The sequence below is a fragment of the Nicotiana tomentosiformis genome, chromosome 1 (genome assembly GCF_000390325.3).
Source record: "Nicotiana tomentosiformis chromosome 1, ASM39032v3, whole genome shotgun sequence".
Lineage (NCBI taxonomy): Eukaryota > Viridiplantae > Streptophyta > Magnoliopsida > Solanales > Solanaceae > Nicotiana > Nicotiana tomentosiformis.
In genome coordinates, this window is record NC_090812.1 from 52,830,431 (window position 1) to 52,857,320 (window position 26,890).

A 26,890-nucleotide genomic window follows, 5' to 3' on the forward strand; every position below is an offset into this window, starting at 1 on the left:
GATTCACTTTTGAAAAAAATACACTTAGAAATACTTTTTAAAAGCTTGGCTAAACACAAATTGCTGCTTAGAAGTGTTTTTCAAATTAATTAGCCAAACACAAACTATTTTTCACCAAAATTACTATTTAAAAAAAGCATTTTTTAAAAAAAAAATATTTTTCAAAATAAGCTAATTTTTTCCGCTTGGCCAAACAGAGTAATATTCGAAAACATAAAAATGACATGTAAAAGGAAATTAAAGAGGGGTCGGAATGAAAAAAACCCTGTTTGGGGTAGCTAATTTATAAGCTGCACTCTATGAAGAGTGATGGAATGGTAAGAAGTATAGGTCAATGTCAAGAGGAGTACGTTCCAATTAGATATTGAAAACGCATTGCTTCTCTGATGATTTTGTGATGTGAAAACTCTGAGCTGTTTCTTTCCTTTATTTACCGTGGACGTCAGGAGAAGATATTTATTCACTTCTCCCATACTGCCTTTTCTCTGTTCCATTTCCTCGAATATTCTCTATATGAAGAAACATTTTACCTAAGTTTAGATCCAAAAATAGTAATTATACCTTATGTTTGATTCTGTCCTCTTCGCCTCTCCACAACCCCTCTCCCACAATTTTTTTTAAAAATTTGATGAAAGCTACTGCCGTCAAACCTTCGCTTATACACCTATAACAACATTTGACGTTAACATTTGACGTTTAAATATTTCTTTGTTGTTATATATAAAACTTATCCAAAAATTAATTTTTTTTTTTAATGTTACATATTAAGATAAGAAAATTCTTCAAATTTAAAATCTCAGAAGATATGCATATTTCACTAGCTATATATTGAAGAAAGCTAATACATTATTAATAAATTCACTAACTAAACGTACAAAGATTTAACTCTAAGGCACACATTTTAAAGTTACTGGGAAAATAAATTCTTTCAAAATTGATGGAAGAATTTTATAATTGTAAAAATTTTATTTTTCGTAGATTTCATTATCTTACTACAGATATAATGTTTGAATTGGCGAACTTTCGTGTCCAAATTCTCAGCAAAAATGTATCCAATGAAAAATATATCATGTGCAGATCTTCAAATCTTATGTCTTAGGCAAGATAGAAACTTTATTTAATGTAAAAGATTGTGTGCATATTTTTAGAATTATTATTAGTAATCTTAAAGATTCTATATAGCTGATATAGAGGGATAATTTTTACAAAGAGTGTTCTGTTATAAATATGGTTGTTGTTGTTATAGGTAAAATGTTATTATAGAGAAGTAAAATATAACTTAAAAATCGGTTCTAAGAAAAATTTGATTTTATAGTGAATAATTGTTATATAAAAATGATATAGAGAGGTCTGAATCAGTTTTAGACTTCTACCAGAGAAAATTCCATATTTATTAACCTCTGAATTTTTGTTGGTTAACGTTGCCATCTATTGGTAGTTTTGTAACCAAAATACTCTTTCATACTATCATATTGCCTTTTTCCACCAGCTCAGTAAACAAAGTCTTCCTTGGTTTTTAATAATTGTGCACATAAGCTGACATGTAGATGAAACATGTAATTCAAAAATTTTGTCAGCGGACACATGGAAAAATTGATGAGAGCCAATGAATCAACGGACACGTGAATTATGATAGATGCTGACGTTAAGAAGGTACAATTCAGAGGTAAATTTGGACGTTTTACTTAATAAAAACATGACTCTATTACCCCTCAAATTATTGATATTTTTTAATATTTTTTTAATAAAAAGCTTTAGTCACAAAATGTACGAGTTTCAGAAGTTTTATAATAATTTAGAAGAAATAAAGGAGAAAAGCTTATAGATTGTTCCCGACCTTCAATTAGAATACACTACTTTAAGTATTTAAAATGTAAAAAAAAAAAGAAAGAAAAGATAAAGGGCATTTATTAGAGATGGAAAATGGATCGAATGAATGGAGACAATCACTGCAATTTACAATATGGAACGACTTTAAGTAAAGGTTATATATATTCTCAGTTATATTTGCAAGTTGTTATGTTAATAATGGTCTTATTTTTACATCATATTTTGTACTAAATGACCGATCATCATCTTCTCTTACTTCTCCACCAATACTTCATTAATTCAAGGCAAAATACATGTTGCCACCTGATCTATGACCCAAATTCCTATTACACAGTTTTTGGGAACGAATATTACTTTACACACCAAATCTTTCAAAGAGTATTTAAGAGTTAAGACACATTACTTTTTTCTTAACCAATTTTTCAGAATATGTGTAATATCGCGCACCAATCAAACAGTGACACGTGTCATTTAAAAAATAAAATAATTAAAATTATAATTATACCTATCATCTTCCCGATCTAAACTACCATGGTTGTCTTCCTCCTCTCTTCACCATCAAACATCATAGCCTCTTCCTCCACCTTTTACTTAATAACAAAGCCACCATTAACTAACAAAAATCACCAAAAAATACACCCAAAACTCCATCTTTTTCGCTGAAATTGAATCAAGCTTTAACGGTTGGAAAAATTTTTGAAAAATTCTTGCTTCCAGAAAATTCGACTTCGCCATGGGTAAAGCTCAAGTTAAGCTTCTCTGCAAAAAAAAAAAGATCTTCTATGCAAAAGGTTGAGGCAAGCTTTTGGCGAAACTACAAAAAACTTTAACTGCTGAATCTAATCTAAAAAAAAAACTAAAAACTAATCAACGAGAAGAGATATGAGAAATCGTGGTATGTCTATTTGAGAAGAAGGAGATCGGGTGGTGGAGCTCAAGGAGTAGCCATGGCAGAATTTTAAAAAAGGAAGAACATGTCTCAATTTAAAATTTTAAAAAACTAAAATGACACAAAATTTTTCTGTTCACGCGACTTATTCGTTGGGAAAAACACGCATTGTCCACGTAGGCAAAGTAGTGTATCTTAGATACACTTTGAAAATATTGAGTGTATAAAGTAATATTCGTTTTAGAAAATGTGTAACAAAGATTTGGATCATAGTTCATGGGTAACTTATGTATTTTGTCTTAATTCAAACATAATGATGACGATGCAGAATAAAGTAAAATAAGTAAATATCCTCTTGAATTCGACAAATATTTAGTTCTAATGTTGATTGTATCTTTACCCTAGGTTTAGGAAAAAATAATATTCTTTATCTGAACTTGTCAACACTAAAAGTTGATTTAGTAGATTTCCCTATATTCAGGTTTTAAAAAAAAAAATCCGTATATTTCCTTGACTCGCCAACCCTAATATTGCCCTATTTATGACGGACCGGGGGGGGGGGGGGGGCGGGGTGGGTATATAGCTCTCTGTATTCCAGAAGTATTTTATTCTTTTTGCCATACTGCTAGGAAAAGTTATTTATAGTAGTATCTTTTATATGAATTTCAGAAGATGGAGAATTCTCGACTCGACTTACTTTCGAAAGTTAATCAAGTAAAGCTTGATAATTGAGAAAATAAATAAATTAAGAAGTGTTTGACCCAAAATATAGATCTAGGTTTAAATAATTAGATTTTCTAATAAAATAAGGTCAATCTCAGTCAATATTAATATCTAAAAGATTATTTAACTAGTGACATGGTAAGACGTCATACAGTATGTTGGAACAACGGTGAATAAGTAACAATAAACAATATTTAATTTAATGGCCCAAATACAAAGTAAATAGCATTAAACCACAATAAATGGTATATAATGGTATTATTGTAAATAAATAAAAGAGAGATGACCGAAAAGGGATGGAATCGTATGATATTCCCTCTAACATTGATGAATGATTGGTGAGCCTTTGAATATTCGAATTCTCCTTGGATCGTGGGAGAAAAGTTAGATCAGGATCTCATGAAAATGTGTCTTTTGTATGCATGTAATAAAGCAAGAATCTTTAGGCAATATCAAAGTGTTATTCTTTTACAAATGAGTATCCAATCCCCCTATAACTATGTATCTTTCTACTTATAAGAGGACATGTGTCACAAAACCCTAATAGTATAGATCTTAGAAATATTCACTGAAATATTCTCTTTAAAGTCAGAGACGTATTTCAAATTCCTTTGTGGGCCACGTATTTCAAATTCCTTATAATTTCAAGGTGATTTGTTGGAATCATCTGGTCCAAGAAACTGAGTGACATCATGATGTCATGCGTTATGATGATGCTAGTTCCCGACGCATTGCATCGATTCACATATAACCTTTGATTGAATCTGCCATTTCGATTTCGATTTCAATTGTGACAAACCGTTTCGGATTTGGTGCCTCAATCTCTATAAATAGGGATGGCAAACCTGAATTTGAACCTTTCATTCTTCCAAAATTTATGATTCTAAACTTCCCTATTCTTCTTTGTTGCTTCATACCGTATTCCAAACTTTCTTCTCAATATTCTTCTTTACTTTTCATAAATATGTTTAATTTCCCATCTAATATTGGTGAAGAGAGTCACGTCATTCCGTTGGCAGTTTGTGTTCCCTGCTCACGGGGAGAGTGCAACTACCACCGTAGAGGATGAAACTTTTCCATCGGTGGAGGAGATCATCCCCTGCAACCCTGAAGCCAGGTCCCATTTCCAACGATCGCCAAACGCTACGCCTAGAAAATTTCTATCGACAATGGCACCCAAATAATTAGCTGAGTTTAAAGCAAGTGCTTTGTGGTGAGGATGGACGACACGGCCAGCCACCAATTCTGGCTTGATTTCTTTTACGTCAGAAATGAGGACGTCATGGCTAATGTCGACGGATTTCGTAAGGCTTGGAATCATACACTTAAGTGTCGAGGTTTCTTTCGTTTTTACCTTTTGCATCTCTTCGCCTATTTCGGGCTAATTAAGTAATTCTTCCTTTCTTGTAGCCAATAACCATCCTCCCCCTCTAGCCGTACTCATCACCGCTGGGTCAGGTAGATTCTCCCCAATGCCGCAAGTATTTGCGACTGGCTGAGCTTCTTTAAGAAGTTAGACTGGCTCTCCCTTTTCGCAGGTAACTTCTCTTTTTGGCCGTGACCGTTGTTTCCCTTTGTTGTACGTTGGCTTGCTTCATTGTAACTTCTATGTTTCTTCCCTTCTCAGGTCTAGTTAGGGGGTCTTCTCGAAGGAGCAGGGCTCATGTGCCCTCTTTTAGGACCTTTTGACTCTTGTGTTGACTTAAGTAATCATCGAGTACCATTAGTGATTTTCAATCTCGAATATGGTTGGTGTGGGCCCTCGACTCTATCCTCTTGAACAATCCAGCTGTGTGAGAGGTGAGATGTTTTGTTGCAAGTCCAAGTACCCATGCGAATGGTCTAGAACTTGCCCCGAATGTGTTTCTAGGCAAAATTCTAAGTTTTGATTGGCTTGAGAAGTGATTGTAGGCTCTCCTTGACCTGTTTTAAAATTTTTCATGACCCACCAATGTTGTTATCCCTAGTCAACCCTTTTGAGCCTAAAACCTTTCTCATTTGATAACCATGTTACAAGCCTTTACCCGTTTTGTAGTGATCCTCTCTTAGCACCCGAGCTTTCCTTAACACTCTTGAGAAACAATTAGCTAAAATATAAGTCTGGGGGAGAGATGAGAAATTTAAAAGTGGTATCAAAGTACAAAAAGAGAAAAGAAATGAATAAAAGGAAGGGCAAAGAAAAAGAAAGAAAGATGCAAAAAGAAAGTGAATAAGTTGAAGAGTTGAAGGGATTCAAAGAAAAGCAATATTGCAAAGCATGTAGAAAACAAAGAAAGAGAAAGCGAAAATCATGATCAAGAAAGAGTGATGTTAAGTCTCTCTAGTTACCCTAAGGAAAAAGAAAATAACTCAAAAAGTTGGCAAAGCATGAGCCAAAAAGAGAAAATGGAGTGCTTAAGGAAAGATGAACCCGTTCTATTCCAATATTTCCTACCTTAGTCCAAAAGCCTTTATTACATTCCGAAAAAGCCCTACGTGATTTCAAGACGAGTGAACTTACATTAGTGGTGATTTACATGAGGGGCAAGCATATGGTACTTAGAGACGTACTTGTGACATTCTTTTGAAAGAGATGAGCGAAGTTTTCACAAATCCTTGAAGTGAGTGCTACATTCTTAAGTGAGATATGCAAACGAAGAGTAAAGAAGGAGGAGTTTGGGATCCACAATGACCTACACGAAAGAGCAAACTTCCTTGATAAGTAAAGTCAACTCTTGATGCTCTCGTGTCACATTAGAACTATGTGTGCTTAAAACTTCAAATCATTGCCTTGTTGATAATTCATAAGTGTTGTGGGTAATTATTGATCCCAATTGATGTGTGTTTGATTCACCTTAGATTAGCTGGAATAGCTCTTATCTTGTGGAGGTGAGAATTACCTTATTTTCTTGAGGACAAGCAAAAGCTTAAGTAGAAACATCTATGCGACCGCACTCAGGAAATGTGCAGCCCGCAGAAGAGCCCAGTGCGGACGCACCCAGAATTGTGCGGATCACAGAACATGAGAGATGCAGCCGCAATCCAGAATTGTGCGGCCACAGAATCAAATCCTGTCAAGATCTGAAGAGAAGTGCGGACCGCACATATAATTGTGCGGCCGCAGAACCTCCGAAAGGGCAATTTTATCCGAAAATTATAGCTTTGTATAAATAGACTACTTTCACGAAATTAGGTCAAGTTTTTGAATATTGAAAGTCCTGTAGCTGTGTTTATTTACCCTTTTAGGCAAGTTTAGTTTACTTTGGTGATTTAACATTGGATTTTTATCTTTTAATCTTGCAATATGAGTTTTATCATCTTTTCTTCCCTATTTTCCTCTATACCCATAATAAGTAGCTAGATTTTTAGCTAGGGTTGTGACCCAACCCTAGTGTGTGAACCTAATGAGTGTTTGATTTATGACTTGTTTATGGTTAGGTGTTTATTATTTACCCTTGTTCTTACCTTTAATTGTAGAATTAATGGTTACAAACATTAGTTTATGCCTATTTGACTTGGTCTCTACTTGAGAAAGAGAGACTTAGTCTAGGAAAACTTGGCTAACAAGAATTTGAGATAAAATCAAGAGATTGATAGTCCAAATTAAAGAGTTGAACCTAGAGATAGTAAAACCAAATGGCTATCAACAACAATGATTCTCTTGGAAACATTCCTTTGGGAGATGTGGACGCGGAAGATGACCAAGTAAAAGAGGTTCCTCTTGAACCTCAAACAAATAGACGAGGTCGACTGCCTCAAGACAACGTTCCCGTTCCACCCCCAAAACCACCAAGAGCGGCTCCACATCGGGTGTTGTCGAATGAAGGGTATGCATGTGCCATAGTCCCTCCCCGCATTAGGGCGGGCAACTTTCAAATCACAAATGTTATGCTGACATTGCTAGAGCAACGAGGATTCTTCATCGGGGATCCGAATCAAAATGCGTACAAATACTTGAAAGGGTTTGTGGACACTTGTTGGGGGAGTAAAGAGACAAACGTCTCCGAGGATGCTTTAAGGTTGAGACTATTTCCTTTCTCTCTACGGGGAAAATCCTTGGATTAGTTAGAAAGGATGCCAAACCATTCCATCCATACATGAGATGAATTGGCGGAGAAATTTATTTCCAAGTTCTTTTCTCCCAGGCATATGGCTACTCTTAGAGACGAGATTCTAGCATTCAAACAAGAACCCAATGAGCCTTTGCATGAGATATGGGAGAGGTACCAAACTATGGTGAAAGAGTGCCCAAACAATGACATGACGGAGGCTATGATTCAACAAACTTACTATAGGGGGATCAATACTACAAATCAATGTGTGGTCAACCAACTTGCCGGTGGAAATTTCATGATAACGCCATATGCGAAAGTTTGTGACATCTTAGATGAAATGGCGGATACTTCATCGGCATGGCAAAGTAGAGAAAATGTTCCTCAAGGTGATCTAAACGTGATTCACCTACATAAAGAATTGCATGATCATAGGCAAGAAATTGTCGAGTTGACCACCACAATGAATCAATTAGCCAAGGCTCAACTTCAACAAGTGCAAGGTCCTAAGCAAGTCAATGCAATGGATGGAGTTAATATAATGATAAACAGGAGAAGGCAAAAGGGTCCTCAAGTGCAAAACTGTGCGAAACATTATGTGCAAGAAGATAGTGGGTTTGATCAAGATGAATCTTACAATGACCAAGAGTAGGAAGTAAAATATATGAAAAATTTCCAAGGGCAAAGAAACAACTCTCAAGGCCCGAATCAACGGCGACCTCATGGTAATCAAGGGAATTTGAACAATCAAAATAACCAAGGGAATTGGAACAATCAAAACAATCAAGGAAATTGGAATGGTCAAAATAACCAAGGCAATTGGAGTGGCAATAGTCAAGGATATTAGGGAGGCAACAACCAAGGGGGATGGGGGGAGGGGGAGGGGGTGGAACAATAACCAAGAAAATCAGGAGTCGGGATTTCAAAGGCCCCCGATGTATCAACAACCGAGCAACTCGCCTCCCTATCCTTCCAATGGACTAAACTCTTCCAATAATGATATGAGACGAATTGAAAACACGTTCAAACAAATGATAGAGAAGAATGCCAACTCCGATGCCCAACTAGCCTCTTACAACACTTCAATTCGCAATTTGGAAGTTCAATTGGGGCAAATCTCGCAAGCTTTAAACACTCGTCCTAAGGGGGCACTACCAAGTAACACGGTGGTAAACCCAAAGGGTGGAAACAACACGGGACATGCCATGACTGTTACTACAAGGAGTGGAAAAGGTGGGGGATGCACCCATCTCAAATCAAAGGAAAATTGCGAATGATGAGCAAGTGGAACAAGAAGATGAAATCCCAAACAATGTGGTGCAAGAAAATGATAAAGTAAGAATTGATATTGATGACAATGTGGAGGAGACTCAAGAGAAAGTGAACCCGTCTAGGGAGCACATTGTTGACATACCGGAACTGGTAGTGACAAAGGCTAAGGAACCAATGCCAAGGCCTCCTCTTCTATATCCTCAAAGGCATGCCAAGCAAAATGGCGAGAATCAATTCAAAAAGTTCATTGACATGATGAAGAGACAATCTATTAATGTGCCATTAGTTGAGGCTTTGGAGAAAATGCCCGGTTATGCAAAGTTCATGAATGACTTGGTGACAAAGAAGCGGTCGATGAATTGTGAAACTATAAAGATGAATCATCAAGTGAGTGTAATTATGCACTCAATAGCTCCGAAATTGGAAGATCCAGGTGCTTTCACAATCCCATGTACCATTGGAAGTGCCGACCTTGCTAAATCTCTTTGTGATCTTGGGGCAAGTATCAATTTGATGCCCTATTCAGTTTCAAGACTTTAGGAATTGGGAAACCAAGACCCACATCTATGAGATTACAAATGGCGGATCGTACCATGAAGAGACCGTTGGGTATTATTGATGATGTGTTAGTTCGTGTTGATAAATTCATTCTCCCGGCGGGTTTTATGATTCTTGATTGTGAAGTGGACTGTGAGGTGCCGATTATTCTGGGTAGACCTTTCCTTGCTACGGGGAAGGCTCTTGTTGATGTGGAAGCCGGCTCGTGTGCAAATCTGGGTAGATTTGCACACATGAACTCACTTTCCTAGCGGTATTCCACGTGTGCAAATCTATGAGGCAACCGAATAGAAATGAAGTGTGTTCATTTGTGGACTTGGTGACCGATATGACTATTGATGATACTAGTGCCACAATAAATGTTGATGATACTTTGGAGGTCATTTTGCTTAACCTTGATGATGACGAGACGGATGGCTATGTGGAATGCGTGAACTCATTGCAAGGAATGAGGTCGTACACTTATGGACCCTGCAAATGTCCTTGGATCTTGAAAATTGGAAGACTCCTCCAATAAATCCCTCAATCGAGGAGCCTCCCACTTTGGAGTTAAAGCCATTGCCTTTGTATCTCAGGTATGAATTCCTTGGCCCTTGTTCTACTTTACCGGTTATTCTTTCCTCTTGTTTGGCTAACATGTAGGTAGACTCCACATTGGCCGTGCTACAAAAGATGAAGAAAGCTATTGGATGGACATTGGCGGATATTCAGGGAATAAGCCTCGTGTTTTACATGCATAAGATTAATTTGGAGGAAGATGCCAAACCCTCCATTGAACATCAAAGGAGACTCAATGAAGTAATGCAAGAGGTGGTAAAAAAGGAGATCATAAAGTAGTTGGATGCTGGGGTTGTTTACCCTATTTCCGATAGTTCGTGGACCTCTCCGGTGCAATGTGTCCCAAAAATAAGGGGCATGACGGTGGTTACCAATGACAAGAACGAGTTGATTCCTACAAGAACGGTGACCGGGTGGAGAGTGTGTATGGACTATCGCAAGCTCAACAAAGTCACAAAGAATGATCATTGCATACTTCCCTTCCTAGGTCAAATGCTTGATAGGTTGGCCGGCTGTGCTTTCTATTGTTTCCTTGATGGGTAATCCGGCTACAATCAAATTTTTTTTGCTCCGGAGGATCAAGAGAATACTACTTTCACATGTCCTTATGGTACTTTTACATTCTCGCGGATGCCATTTGGGTTATGCAATGCACCGATGACTTTTCAAAGGTGTATGATGGCTATCTTCACGGACATGGTGGAGGATTTCCTTTAAGTCTTCATGGATGACTTTTCGGTGGTCGGGAATTCTTTTGATGATTGCTTAAAAATTTTGGATAAGGTCTTAGCAAGATGTGAAGAGATGAACTTGGTGTTGAATTGGGAGAAATGTTATTTTATGGTTGAGGAAGGCATTTTCCTTGGCCACAAAATTTCAAAGAATGGCATTGAGGTCGACAAGGGAAAAATAGAGGTGATTTCTAAACTTCCACCTCCAACATCCGTGAAGGGAGTGAGGAGTTTCTTGGGTCATGCAGGGTTCTACCGACATTTCATCAAGGAGTTTTCCAAAGTGGTGAACCCTTTGTGTAAGCTTTTGGAGAAAGATGCCAAATTCCATTTCAATGAGGATTGCATGAAGGCATTTGAATTGCTCAAGTTCAAAATGACAACTACTCCTATTATCACCACCCCGAATTGGAGCTTGCCTTTTGAGCTCACGTATGACGCTAGTGATATGGCTGTCGGAGCTGTTTTGGGGCAACATGTCAACAAGATCTTTTATCCGGTCTACTATGATAGTAAGACCATGAATGATGCCCAAGTCAATTGCACTGTGACCGAAAAAGAGCTCATTGCTATTGTTTTTGCTATGGAGAAGTTCTGCCAATCCTTGATGGGTACAAAGGTGATTGTCCACACAGATCATGCGGCACTTCGGTACCTTATGAGCAAGAAATATTCTAAGGCTCGGTTAATGATATGGGTGCTTTTATTTCAAGAGTTTGATCTAGACATCCAAGACCGCAAAGGCAGGGAAAACCAAGTGGCATACCACTTGTCTCGCTTGGAGAAGGAGGGAAGGCCACATGACGGCCTTGAAATCAATGACCCCTTCCCCGACAAGCAACTTCTAGCCATTTCAATGACCGAGATGCCATGGTTCGCTAATTTAGCAAATTATCTTGTGAGTGGTATTGTACCGGATGAGTTCTCTTCAAAACAAAGGAAGAAGATCAAACGGGATTGCCTAGACTATTATTGGGATGAACCGTACCTTTTCTGGATTTGTACCGATGGCGTGATTAGAAGATGTGTGCCGAAGGAGGAACAAGTTGAAATTCTTGGGGCTTGTCATTCTTCACCCTACGGTGGTCACCATGTAGGAGCAAGAATAGTGGCCAAAGTGTTGAGTTGTGGATTTGATTGGCCTAATCTCTACAAGGACACAAGTAATCTAGTCAAATGTTGTGATGAATGTCAAAGGGCCGGTGGGATTTCAAAGAAAAATGAGATGCCCCTCACCTCCATCTTGGAAATTGATATTTTTAATGTGTGGGGTATTGATCTCATGGGACCGTTTGTAAGCTCTTGTGAGAACACCTACATTTAGGTTGAGGCCGTTGCTCTACCCAACAATGAAGCTAGAAGTGTGGTGCCATTTTTGAAAAAGAACATCTTCATAAGGTTTGGTACTCCGCGGGCCATTATAAGCGATGGGGGTCGCATTTTTGCAACAAAGCTTTTGATACCTTGCTTAGAAAGTATGGTGTCACTCACAAAGTCATGACCCCCTATCATCCTCAAGCAAGCAGACAAATGAAAGTCTCCAACCGGGAGATCAAGAGTATTTTGTCAAAACAGTGAATGCCAACCAGACGGAATGGTCAAAGAAACTTGATGATGCTTTATGGGCTTATAGGACGGCTTAAAAAACACCGATTGGGATGTCTCCACATCGATTAGTGTTTGGGAAAATTTGTCACCTTCCGGTGGAACTTGAGCACAAGGCCATGTGGGCTTTAAAGAAGCTAAATCTTGAGTGGGATGTCGCCTCCAACTTAAGGGTGGCACAATTGAATGAGCGAGATGAATTTCGGTACCATGCATATACAAGTTCATCCTTATACAAGGAGAAGATGAAGTACCTCCATGACAAGTACATTCAGAACAAGGAGTTTAAAGAAGATGATCTTGTGTTATTGTTCAATTCTCGGTTACGGATGTTTTCGGGAAAGTTGAAGTCTAAATGGAGTAGCCCGTTTGAAGTTGTGAGTGTGATACCCTTTGGTGCATTGGACTTGAAGAATAAAAATGATGAAGTGTTTATAGCCAATGGTCACCGGGTGAAGCACTATATGGGAAAATTTGGTGATGATCACGTAGTGGCAGTGATTCATTTCAAGTGATTGATGGTAATATGCATCGTATTAAATCAGGCGCTTCTTGGCAGGCAACCCATGTTTCTTTTTCTTTTCCTTTTTTTTCTTCTTTAGATAGGTCTTGTTTTGTGCTAACTGGTTTTGAAGTGTGTTGCAGGAATGAGTGTACTTTGAAGGAGCTATACTCAGGAAAAGTGGCTAAGTGTGAAAAAAGTGCGGACCGCACAATTTTGAAGGCCACATCAGAAAGGGATCTGCGGCCGCACAACTGGAGATCAGAAATTGTAAACTCTCTGAAGTTATGCATATCAGAAAAATGGCCAAAGTGCGGCCGCACAAAGAATTGTGCGGTCCGCACAAAAATTTGCGGCGGCACTAAAAAATGTGCGGACCGTAGATCATCAAAAGGGTAAATTGTCATAAGTAAAGGAGTGCAGACCGCACACAAAATTGTGCGGCCACACTCATCTCTTGAACTTTTGCCCTAACCGATCAAGTATAAATAGTAGCCTTCTCACTATTGTTGAGACTTTATGAACTCTGAACAATTAACACAAAGGCAAACACAGTGCACTCAACTGATTCAAGCATCTAACACCCATTTCATCATCTTTGATTCTTCCTTAGCATCACTACATTACTAGTATGTTTAATTCATCTTTAAATTTTTCAATTTTCTTAATTTGGTTCACAATTAGTTTAGTTATTTTTAGGCCTAATGTCAAATTCATCATCATGTGAGCTTAGATTTGTGTGGGTAACTTCCTATTTTCTATTTGGTGGATGGGTAAGCTGTGTATCATGCCTAAATTTCTACTACCATGTCTAAATTGTGCATGAATTAGAAATCCTAAGAATCTGCCCGATAAATTTTTGAATTGTACGGCCGCACAAGGAATTGTGTGGTCCGCAGATCAGTAGGCTAGGGCATTTGGTGTAGAATGATTGTGCGGTCCATATAAATTCAACCGCGGCCGCAGAAAAGTGTGTACGGCCGCATATCAAGCAATTCTCTGTCTTCAGAGAGTTATTATTTTTGAAGTTTCAATGTGCGACCGCACCCAGAATTGTGCGGACCGCACTTAAAATTGTGCGGACTGCAGAATCATCACTACGGCCGCACTTTTAAATTGTGCGGTCCGCACAACCCCATCTGCGGCCGAACTCAAAAATTTGTGGTCCACACTTCCCTAACCTATAACATGTTTTGTTCTGCAAATTTTATGCTTACCTGCACTTAACTATAACTGATTCATATTGCAATGTATTGCAGATAATGGTTCGATCACGGGGACGAGGTGATACATCCAAAGGGAAGGGTGAACCCTCCCGAGGTCGAGGCAGGGGTACCCTACCACTCTCCGTGCAAACAATGATCAGTAAGAAGGAAACAATAGGCCGAGGTAGACAGCCGGAGCCCTCCGAATCAAGTTCATATGTCCCGTCCCCGCCGCACCAGTCACAATTGATGATGATGATGATATTCCGGATGATGGTCGGGGGGATGATACCAGAGTTGCAGGCCTGGAGAGGTCAAAGAAGAAGGAAGTTTGGGAAGATAGGTTTGTGAGCCTGACTGTATTCAACCGGTTCCAAGAGTGGTGGCCTCAGAGATCGCTCACACTTGAGCGTCAGTTTCTTTTGAAAGACTTGGATAGGTACAATCCAAATATGTTAAGACAATTTAGGGAAAGAAAAGGGTGGAAATAGTTCACGAAAAGCGTATTGGATGCCAATGAGCACTTAGTCCGGGAGTTCTACGCCAATGTGGCGCACATCAAGAAGGGGACTAAGGTGACTAAGGTGCGTAACTTGAAAGTACGATTTGATCAGAGCACCCTGAACACTTATTTGGGGCTCGAGGATATGGAGCCAGTGCAGTATTTAGAGAAGTTCGCAATGAGTGATGCAGCTCGCCCTTGGCTAGCTGAGATACTAGCAACTCCAGGACTACCACCACCATGGATCACAACAGGGGTTCCCATTTAGCGGAACACCCTCAACTTTGAAGCAAAAGGGTGGTAAACATTTGTGTGCAGTCGCATAGACCCAAGTCGGAATGAAAACAATCTCCCAATCCCTCGGGCAGTCCTAGTTGCTTCCATCATGGTCGGGTACCCAATCAATATGGGTGCCATCATATTGGCCAACATGTCTCTAGTCGTCAGGCAAGGTGAAAACGCTTATCCATATCCCAACACTATTATGGAGTATGTCACGGATGCGGGGGTGGAGACCAAAAGCTTTGATACGAAGGTTAGGGCTAAGCAGCACTTCTCCTAGTACTCTTTGAAGGACCCAATGAACCCGAAGAACAAGGGTAATTCAACTACCACCGTAGGCCAGTCTGATCAACCGTCGGTGGTAGTTGCAAATTCAGCTGCCATGCCTTCCACAGCAGCCAGGCCTTCCACCGATACATCTGCCATACCTTTTACAGTAGCCGGGCCTTCCACCGATACAGCTGCCATACCTCTACCTCCATCTTCAGGGCCATCAGTATCAGTGCCTTCCTCCTCTACTTATCTACTCTCTGCGCTGCGAGTCTCCCAGACACTGGCGAGTCTCAACAACTGGATGTAGACAGCTACTGCAAAGCTATCTGACCTATCCAGTATTGTTGCAACTCAGACTTCTACCCTAGCACCCCAGATTCCTCCGTCAGTGGAGGAAACTTTGGAGAAAATATTGGAGAATCAGAAGACCATCATGGACACCTTGGTGGCACATGGGGGAGCAATTGAGGATCTTGGGAAGCATGTGAAGAAGATGAGGAAATCTCAGGCTTCAAGGAAATCAGTTGAAAAATTGAGACGAGAGGTGACCAAGATAGTAGCCGTTGGAGATCTTCTATTTAACTTATTGATGGAGACAGATCCATCAGTACCAGCAGACCCAGTAGCTCAATCAGTACCACTGGCACCAGCTGGCCAGTCTGAGGAGTCAGACCTCACTGTCCACATGGCTGAGGCGGTGCTACAGATGTTCACCAACCTAGCTACACCTCGAGCAGAGGATGATGCGATCTAGTTGGAGGAACCTGAGGAAGGTGATGATTCTATGGATACTGAGACCACATAGGGAGTCCTCTATACTCTTTCCCTTCCTTGTTTTTATTTTGTTAAGCATTAAGGACAATGCTTATTTTTATTCAGGGGGTGGAGTCTATTTTGATTTGACATTTGACATTGGCATGTAATAACTGATAACATTCTCTTTTTATTTTTACTTTCATTATGTACATATTCTTCTCTCTCTATTGATGTATATATTTTCTTTCCCTTTCTCGGTTTGTATATTCATTTATGCTTTCAGCAGTTTACTTCAAGGCTTCTTTATTTTGTTTTCTCAGTAGTCAATGTTTAGTCTAATAGCTTCTTATTTACTTTAATAGCTTCCTTTTAATTTATTAGTTTCTTTTCATGTTTAAGTGATCAATAAGCCTTTGTTTTTCTTAATGCCACGGTTCTTTCCAAAGGTGATTTTTGTGTGAACCGGGTGACACTTCCCAATGATGGATGGCGTGACAACCTTTTTAAGGGATTGGGTCCGTTTTTGATGTTTAGGTAAGAACAATAGAAATAATGAATAAGAAGACCTAATTGAGTCGAACTAGAAGAGTCAAGCATGTTTCACTTGGTACCAACACACTTAACTACATGCTTATGATTAAAACAAGTTCTTGGAGAGAAATAGCACTAGGTAGTGACCTTTTGACTATTGTGTTGACTTAAGCAATCATTGAATGGTTTAGTTGAACCATTAGTGATTTTCAATCTCGAATATGGTTGTTATGGGCCCTCGACTCTATCCTCTTGAGCAATCCAGCTGTGTGATAGGTGAGATGTTTTGTTGCAAGTCCAAGTACCAGTGCGAATGGTCTAGAACTTGCTCCGAATGTGTTTCTAGGTGAAATTCTAAGTTTTGCTTGGCTTGAGAAGTGATTGTAGGCTCTCCTTGACCCATTTTAAAAATTTTCATAACCCACTGATAAGTATGGATTTTGACTACTTATTTGCACTCTTTTACTTTAGTTTTAGGTCAAAAATGCTTAAAGGTATTCCCGAAAACTGATAAAATGTGCGTACTTACAGGAACATTGGAAAAAGAGCCAAAACGATAAAATTGAACTCAAGAAGAAGTATTTTTGGACAAGGACTAAGTGCGTCCACAGACTATGAAAGACCTCTAACAGAATGCCTTTGCAAAGTGCGGACCGTACAATTATTGTGCAGCCGCAGAAGATAAGGTTCAGAGAGATGGAGTTCTGAGTCCATGAAGAAGTGCGGACAACACTATTATTGTGCGGCCGCAGAATTCAAGAATGCGACTGCACTCAGAAATGTACGGTCCACAGAAGTCCCTTATGTCAATCTCAAATTCAAGAGTGCGGCCGCACTCAGAAATGTGCGGTATGCAAAATCTGAAGACGTGCGGCCACAACCCATAATTGTGTGGCCGCAGAAGTCCATCCTGTCAAGCCCAACTTCAAAGTGCGGATAGCACACAGAATTGTGCTATCGCAGAACCTCCGCAGGGGCAATTTTATCCGATAATTTCAACTGTGTATAAATAGTTCTTTTTGTCAAATTTAGGTTAAGTTTTGAACTCCAGAAAGTAGATAGTCGTTTTTCCTATACTGCTTTGGGAAACTTTGTGTTAGTTTATCATTTTAACATTAGATTTTCATCCCTTTATCATCTATTATGAGTTTAATCTTATTTTCTTCCTTAGTTTCTTCATTTTTACCTATGAGTAGCTAAATCTCTAGCTAGGGTTGTGACCTAACCCTAGTGTGGGTAACTAATGGGTGTTTGATTTAGGGCTTGTTTAAGGTTAGGTGTATGATATTTAGCCTAGTTCTTGCTTGAATTTAGGAATTAATGGTTGCAAATATTGATTCATGCGTAATTGACTTAGTCTCTACTTGAGAAAGAGAGTCTAAGTCTAGGAAAACTTGGCTAACAAAAAATTGGGGTGAACTCAAGAAATTGATAGCCCTAATTAAGGAGTTGAATCTAGAGATAGTAAGACCCGACTTGAGCATATATCGACGATTTTTTGAATTACCCATTTGGACTTGAGAAAGAGAAATTGGGCAAAACCACTCTAACTACTGAGAGGTATTGAGTGGGTAATCGCGTGTTGATTGCTATATTACACCTCGACCAATGAAACAAGCCCTAAAGCCTACAACTCGTTAGGTATCCACCTAGGTGGAAGTCACAGCCCAAGATCTTATATAAACTTGAAAAACAATAACACCAAAAATATCGTTCTATAGCTTTACATTTACAAATAATAGCATAAATTTTAGAAGTAGAAAGAAACAACCAAGTATGTGGAAGTGCATTTTAGGCACGTCATACACCTAGTCCAAGTATATACCTAATCCAATATAAGCTCTCTGAGGAATCAACCCCGACTCAAAGTTGGGTAATTATAATTGCATCAACCGCTTCACAATCCCAATCAGTGGTGTGAATTTGGGCGACATCAATTTTTGGCACTGTTGCCGGGGAGCTAAAAATGGATTTAGCTATATATTTGGTTTTGTGTATGACTTGTTTTCTTTTCCTTCTGAGTTACTAACCTTTTTGTGAATCGATTGTAGGTACAAAAATGGCTCTCAACAATGATCCTCTCGGAAACTTGACTTTGGGGGAGGAAGTGGACGATGACCAAGGTGATGAGGTTCCTCTTGAACCTCAAGTAAATAGGCGAGGTCGACCGCCTCATGACAATATTCCCCCCCACCAAGAGCAGCTCCACACCGGGTGTTTCCAAATGAAGGATACGCAAGTGTCATAGTCCCGCCCCGCATTAGGGAGGGCAACTTCCAAATCACCAATGTTATGCTCACATTGTTAGAGCAATGGGGATTCTTCACCGGGGCACCGAGTCAAAATGCATGCAAACACTTGAAGGGGTTTGTGGACACTTGTTGGGGGAGTAAACACACTAACGTCTCCAAGGATGCTCTAAGGTTGAGGCTATTTCCCTTCTCTCTATGGGGGAAATCCTTGGATTGGTTAGAAAGATGGCCAAACCATTCTATCCATAAATGGGATGAATTGGCGGAAACATTTATTGCCAAGTTCATTTCTCCCGGGCATATGGCTACTCTTCGAGACGTGATTCTAGCATTCAAGCAAGAAATCAATGAGCCTTTGTACGAGATTTTGGAGAGGTACCGTACTATGGTGAAAGAGTGCCCGAATAATGACATGACTGAGGCTATGATTCAACAAACCTTCTACAGGGGGCTCAATACTACCAATCAATGCATGGTCAACCAACTTGCCGGTGGGAATTTCATGACAACACCATATGCCGAAGCTTGTGAGATTTTAGATGAAATGGCGGATACTTCATCAGCATGGCAAAGTAGAGCTAATGTTCCTCAAGGTGATCCAAATGTGATTCACCTACACAAAGAATTGCATGATCATGGGCAAGCAATTGCCGAGTTGACCACAATAATGAATCAATTAGCCAAAGCTCAACTTCAACAAGTTCAAGGTCCTTAGCAAGAAAATACAATGGAAGGTGTCAACATGATGGTGAACAAGCGAAGGCAAAAGGGTCAACAAGTGCAAAACTGTGTGGAATAATTTGTGCAAGATGATAGTGGGTTTGACCAAGACTAATCATACAATGAGCAATAGGAAGAAGTGCAATATGTGAACAACTACCAAGGGCAAAGAAACAACTCTCAAGGCCCGAATCAAACAGCAATGGCGATCTCAAGGAAATCAAGAAAATTGGAACAATCAAAACCACTAAGGCAATTGAAGTGGTGGTAAAAACAATCAAAGTAATTGGAACAATAACAATAATCAAGGCAATTGGAATAATCAAGGCAACCAAGGCAATTGAGGTTGCAACAATCAAGGATATTGGGGAGGCAACAACCAAGGGGGTTGGAATAATAACCAAGGGAATCAGGGGTTGGACTTTCAAAGGCCCCCGATGTATTAACAACCAAGCAACCCGCCTCCTTATCCATCTCATGGTTCTAGCTCTTCCAATAATGAGATGGGACGGATTAAAAATATGTTCAAACAAATGATGGAGAAAAATGCCGACTCCGATGCTCAACTAGCCTCTCATAACACTTCAATCCGCAATTTGGATATTCAATTAGGGCAAATCTCTCAAGCTTTAAACACTCGTCCTAAGGGGGCACTACCTAGTGACACGGTGGTGAACCCGAAGGGTGGGAACAACACGGTACATACCATGGCCGTAACCACAAGGAGTGAAAAAAGTGGGGAGGCAACAACCTCAAACCAAAGAAGAATTGTGGATGATGATGTAGTGATTCAAGAAGATGAAATTCCAAGAAATGTGGTTCAAGCTAATGAATAAGTGATAATTGATATTGATGAAAATATGGAGGAGACTCAAGAAGAAGTGAACCCATCTAGGGAACACGTGATTGACATACCGGAACCGGTAGTGCCAAAGGCCAAGGCACCAATGCCAAGGCCTTATCCTACATACCCTCAAAGGCTCGCCAAGAAAAATAGCGAGAACCAATTCAAGAAGTTTATTGATATGATGAAGAGCTTATCCATTATTGTGCCATTGGTTGAGGCGTTAGAACAAATGCACGGCTATGCAAAGTTCATGAAGGATTTGATGACAAAGAAAAGATCAATGAATTGTGAGACTATCAAGATGACACATCAAGTGAGTACTATTTTGCACTCAATGGCTCCAAAATTGGAAGATCCCGGCGCTTTCACAATCCCTTACACTATTGGGAGCACCGACTTTGCCAAAACTCTATGTGATCTAGGGGCGAGTATCAACTTGATGCCCTACTCGGTGTTCAAAAATTTGGGAATTGGGCAACCAAGACCCACATCTATGAGGTTACATATGGCGGATAGTACTATGAAGAGACCATTGGGTATTATTGATAATGTGTTGGTTCGTGTTGATAAGTTCATCCTCCTAACGGACTTTGTGATTCTTGATTGTGAAGTGGATTATGAGGTGCCTATTATCTTGGGTAGACCTTTACTTGCTATGGGGAAGGCTCTTGTTGATGTAGAAGTCGGTGAGCTCGCCTTTCGGGTGGGCGATGACAAGGTGGTTTTCCATGTATGCAAATCTATGAGGCAACCGAATAGCAATGAAGTTTGTATGTTTGTGGACTTAGTGACCGAGATGATTGTTGATGATGCTAGTGCCATGATTAATGTTGATGATACTTTGGAAGCCGTATTGCTTAATCATGGTGATGATGAGAAGGAAGGATATGTGGAATGTGTAAATGCATTGCAAGGAATGGGGTCGTATACTTATGAACCTCAAAAATTGTCCTTAGATCTTGAGAACCGGAATACTCCTCTAACAAAGCCCTCAATCGAGGAGCCTCCCACTTTGGAGTTAAATCCATTGCCTCCGCATCTAAGGTATGAATTCCTTGGACCATGTTCTACTTTACCGGTTATTCTTTCCTCTTGTTTGACTAACGTGCAGGTAGACTCTACTTTGGCGGTGCTACAAAAGAGGAAGAAAGCTATAGGATGGACATTGGCGGATATTTGGGGTATAATCCCCACCTTTTGCATGCACAAGATTATTTTGGAGGATGATGCCAAACCCTCCGTTGAACACCAAATAAGATTAAATGAAGCAATACAAGAGGTTGTGAAGAAGGAGATCATAAAATGGTTGGATGTCAGGGTTGTTTACCTCATTTCCGATAGCTCGTGGACCTCTATGGTTTAATGTGTCCCAAAGAAAAGGGGCATGACTGTGGTCACAAATGACAAGAATGAGTTGATCTCCACAAGAACGGTGACCGGGTGGAGAATGTGTATGGACTATCGGAAGCTCAACAAAGTCACTCAGAAAGATCATTTCCACTCCCATTCTTTGATCAAATGCTTGATAGGTTGGTCGGTCGAGCTTTCTATTGTTTCCTTGATGGATATTCCGGCTACAATCAAATTCTTATTGCTCCGGAGGACCAAGAGAAGATTACTTTCACTTGTCCCTATGGTACTTTCTCATTCTCGCGAATGCCATTTGGGTTATACAATGCACCGGCGACTTCTCAACGGTGTATGATGGACATCTTCACCGACATGGTGGAGGATGTTCTTGAGGTCCTCATGGATGACTTTTTCGTGGTCGGAAATTCTTTTGATGATTGCTTGAACAACTTGGATAAGGTCTTGGCAAGATGTGAGGAGACAAACTTGGTTTTGAATTGGGAGAAATGTTACTTCATCATCGAGGAAGGCATTGTCCTCGGCCACAAAATTTCAAAGCATAGTATTGAGGTCGACAAGGCCAAAATAGAGGTGATCTCTAAACTCCCACCCCTACATCCGTGAAGGGAGTGAGGAGCTTCTTGGGTCATGCAGGGTTCTATCGTCGATTCATCAAGGATTTTTCCAAAGTGGTGAACCCCTTGTGTAAACTGTTGGAGAAGGATGCCAAGTTCCATTTCAACAAGGACTTTATGAAGGAATTCAAATTGCTCAAGTTCAAATTAACTACTACTCTTATTATCACCGCACCGGATTGGAGCTTGCCTTTCGAGCTCATGTTTGATGCAAGTGATGTGGCGGTTGGAGCAGTTTTGGGGCAATATATCAACAAAATCTTCCATCTGGCCTACTATGCTAGCAAGACCATGAATGATTCCCAAGTCAACTACACAGTGACCGAAAAAGAGTTACTTGCTATTGTCTTTGCTATGGAGAAGTTTCGCCTGTACTTGGTGGGTACAAAGGTGATTGTCCACACTAATCATGTGGTGCTTCGGTACTTAATGAGCAAAAAGGATTCAAAGGCAAGGTTAATGCGGTGGGTGCTTCTATTGCAAGAGTTTGATCTAGAGATTCAAGACTGCAAAGGTAGTGAAAACCAAGTGGCGGACCACTTGTCTTGTTTGGAAGAGGAGGGGAGGCCACATGACGGCCTTGAGATAAATGATTCCTTCCCCGACGAGTAACTTCTAGCCATTTCAATGACTGGGATGCCATGGTTCACTGACTTAGCAAATTATCTTGTGAGTGGTATTTTACCGAATAAGTTCTCTTCAAACCAAAGGAAGAAGCTCAAACAGGATTGCCTTGACTATTATTGGGATAAGCCGTATCTCTTCCGGATTTATACCGATGGTGTGATTCGACGAAGTGTACCGGAGGAAGAACAAGTGGAAATTCTTGAGGATTGCCACTATTCACCATATGGTGGTCACCATGGTGAAGCTAGAACGGCAACAAAAGTGTTGAGTTGTGGATTCTATTGGCCTACTCCTTACAAGGACGCTAGCTATCTCGTCAAGCGTTGTGATGAATATCAAAGGGCCGATGGGATTTCTAATAAATATGAGATGCCCCTCAGACATTTTTTATGTGTGGGGCATTGATTTCATGGGTCCTTTCGTGATCTCTTTTGGGAACACTTACATTTTGGTAGTTGTGGATTATGTGTCAAAGTGGGTTGAAGTCGTGGCTTTACCCAACAATGAAGCTCGAAGTGTGTTGGCATTTTTAAAAAGAACATATTCACAAGATTTGATACTCCAAGGGCCATTATTAGTGATGGGGGATCACACTTTAAGCTTTTGATATCTTACTCACCAAGTATGGTGTCACTCATAAAGTCTCGACCCCCTATCATCCTCAAGCAAGCGGGCAAGTGGAAGCCTCCAACCGGGAGATCAAGAGTATTTTGTCAAAGACAGTGAATGCCAACTAGACGGATTGGTCAAAGAAACTTGATGATGCTCTTTGGGCTTATAGGACGGCTTACAAAACATCGATTGGTATGTCTCCATACCGGTTAGTGTTCGGGAAAGCTTGCTACCTTTCGGTGGAACTTGAGCACAAGGCTATGTGGGCATTGAAAAAGCTTAATCTTGAATGGGATGTCGCTGCCAACCTAGGGGTGGCACAATTGAATGAGCTTGATGAATTCCGGCACCATGCTTATATAAGTTCGTTCTTATATAAGAACAAGATGAAGTACCTCCATGACAAGTACATCTGGAACAAGGAGTTCAAAGAAGGTGATCTTGCATTATTGTTCAATTCTCAGTTACGAATGTTCCCGAGAAAGTTGAAGTCTAAGTGGAGTGGTCCGTCTGAGGGTGTGAATGTGACACCCTTTGGTGCATTAGACTTGAAGAACAAAAATGATGAAGTGTTCAGAGTCAATGGTCACCGGGTAAAGCATTATCTTGGCAAAGTTGATGGTGGCCACGTCGTGGCGTTAATTCATTCCAAGTGATTGATGGTAATCTGCGTCATGTCGTGACGTTAAATCAAGCGCTTCTTGGGAGGCAACCCATGTTTCTTTTCATTTTTTATTTTCTTTTTTAGATAGGTTTTGTATTAAGATAATTGGTTTTGACTTGAATAATAGGAATGAGTATGCATTGCAGTACTGTGTTCGAAAATATTGGCCAAGTGTTGAAAACATGCGGACCGCACATTTATTGTGCGGACCACACAATTTTTTATTCCACAACTGAGAAGAATCTGCGGACGCACAATTCTTTGTGCGGCCGCATAACTGGAGACCCAAAAATTCAACTCTCTGAAGTTGTGAATTGTAGAGAAAAGGCCATTCTACGGCCGCAGAAATTTTTGCGGCCACACTCACTTTTGTGCGGACCACAGAACTTCAGCAAGGTCAGGCAAAGAATGTGGACCGCACTCAAAATTGTGCGGCCGCACTCAGCTTCAATTTTGACCGACTTTGGTCAACCTATAAATAGGACCTCATTGCACTATTCATAACTTTACACACTCTGAACTTTTGAGACCTAAGCAAGCACAATGCACACAAAGTACCTCACACTCCACATTTATTTCATCAGTGTAGATTCTTAACTGCATTCTTCATCACCGGTATGTTCAATTCATGTTTAGATTTTTCAATTTTTTAGTTTTTGTTCTTAATTAGTATAGTTATTTTTAGGCCTAAAATGTCAAATGTTCTTCATGTGTGCTTGAAATTGTGTGGGTAATAGCATGTGTGCTCATTGAGGACTGGGTAGATCGTTCATCATGTTTAATTTGCAAATACCATATTTAAATTGTGCAAAAATTGCAAAACCTAAGTCAATGCCGTTTTACTTTTGAATTATGCGGCCGCACACAAAATTATGATGTCCGTAGATCTTGAGTTAGGGCAAAATGTGATACATGAAAAGTGCGGACCGCACTCAAAATTATGCGGTCCACAGAAAAATTGTGCGGTCCACGGAAAAATATGTGCGACCGCACTTTGGAACTTCAGAGAACCAGTAGTCTGAACTTGGTTTTGTGCGGCTGCACTCAAAATTATGCGGTCTGCACTTTATCATGTGCGATCGCACTTTGAAATTGTACGGTCTGCACAAGGCAGTCTGCGGCCGCACTGAATATTGTGCGGTCCGCACTGTCTCTTTTGTACACTGATTTCCTGCAACTTTTAATATGCTTCTGAACTTTAACTGACTTATGTGCTTCGTATTGCAGACAATGGTTCGATCAAGAGGCATAGGTGATACATCTAAAGGGAGGGGTGAACCCTCCCGAGGCTGAGGAAAGGGCACTCAACCTCTGGGAGTGCAATCAAAAGCAATAGCCAAAAAGCCGACCACTGGGAGAGGTAGGGCCACAGAACCCTCAGAATCAAGCTCGTATGTCCCGTCTAGGGAAGCCTCTGAGGGTCACTCAGTGGAGGTACAGCATGAGGCCCAGTCCCAACCACCATAATTCACTGGGAGATACCAACTGCGCAACGAACCCTCCACCACAACAAGTTCTTCTGAGGGTTCCAATGCTGGTAGCCAGGGTTCAGAGCCCTCCTCTACACACACTCCCTCTGCACCAGTTGCAGTAGATAATGATGATGATGATGTTCCTGATGATGGTAGGGGAGGTGACACTAGAGTGGGCGGCCTAGAAAGGTCGAAGAAGAAGGAAGTATGGGAAGATAGGTTCGTGAGTTTGACTGCCTACACAAAGCTTTGAGAGTGGTGGCCCCAGAGATCGCTCACACTTGAGCTACAATTCTTGCTGAATGATTTGGATAAATACAATCCAAATGTCCTTAAGCAGCTCAGGGAGCGCAAGGGGTGGATGCGGTTCACCAGAGTGTTATGGATGCCAAATAGTACTTGGTACTGAAGATTTATGCCAATGTGGAACACATCAAGAAGGGTACCAAAGTGAGGAATTTGAAAGTCAGATTCGACCCAAGCACTCTGAACACTTACTTGGGATTCAAGGAGGTAGAGGCAATCCAGTACTTGGAGAAGCTTGCTATGGGTGATGCAGCTCGCCCTTGGTTAGTAGAGATTTTGGCTCCTCCAGGACCACCACCACCGTGGATAATAGTAGGGGTTCCCATTGAATGGGCCACCCTCAACTTTGAAGAAAATGGGTGGCAAACATTTGTGTGCAGCCGTATTGACCCAAGCCAGAATAAGAACAATCTTTCGATTCCCCGGGCAATTTTGGTGGCATCTATATGGCCGGGTACCCAATAAATGTGGGTGCCATCATGTCGGTCAATATGTCAGTGGTTGTCCGAAAAGGAGAAAGCTCCTACCCACATCCCAACACCCTCACAGAATATCTCACGGATGAAAAGGTGGATCTGAGGAGTTTTGATACAAAAGTGCGAGCTAAGAAGCACTTCTCATGGTACTCCTTGCAAGGTCCGGGAAACCCAAAGTTCAAGGGTAAGGCAACTGCCACCATTGGCCAGTCTTATGAGCCATCGGTGGTGGTTATAGATTATGTTGCTGAGCCATCTACAGCTCCCATGCCTTCCACAACGGCCGGTCCTTCCACCAAGATAGCTGACATGCCACAACCTTCATCTTCTAGACCATGAACATCAGTACCAGTTCCTGCCTCATCCACATATCCACTCATTGCACTGCGAGTCTCCTAGACATTGCCGAGTCTCAACAACTGGATGCAGATAACTACTTCAACGTTTTCTAACATATCCAGTGTTGTTGCAGCACAGTCTTCTACACCAGCAGCACCACAGGTTCCTCCGTCAGTGGAGAAAACATTAAAGAAGATCCTGGACAACCAGAAGACCATTATGGATACACTAGTGGCACATGGGGGAGCTATTGAGGAGTTGGGCAAAAAGGTGAAGAAGATGAGGAAATCCCAGGACTCAAAGAAATCAGTGGAGAGATTGAGAAAGGAGGTGACAAAGATT

At 40.6% G+C, this 26,890-nt stretch overlaps 1 protein-coding gene across 1 annotated transcript; it reads left to right on the forward strand.

Annotated features, from left to right (window-relative positions):
• The first annotated feature begins 20,167 nt into the window (after positions 1-20,167).
• LOC138906496 (uncharacterized) lies at positions 20,168-26,198 on the forward strand. Its single transcript, XM_070195422.1, has 10 exons — positions 20,168-20,603; positions 20,679-20,837; positions 21,024-21,111; positions 21,597-21,979; positions 22,072-22,266; positions 22,372-22,566; positions 22,711-22,942; positions 23,461-23,943; positions 25,497-25,632; positions 25,839-26,198. The coding sequence occupies exons 1-10, from the start codon at positions 20,168-20,170 to the stop codon at positions 26,196-26,198; spliced, it is 2,667 nt and encodes an 888-aa protein (XP_070051523.1).
• Positions 26,199-26,890: the final 692 nt, after the last annotated feature.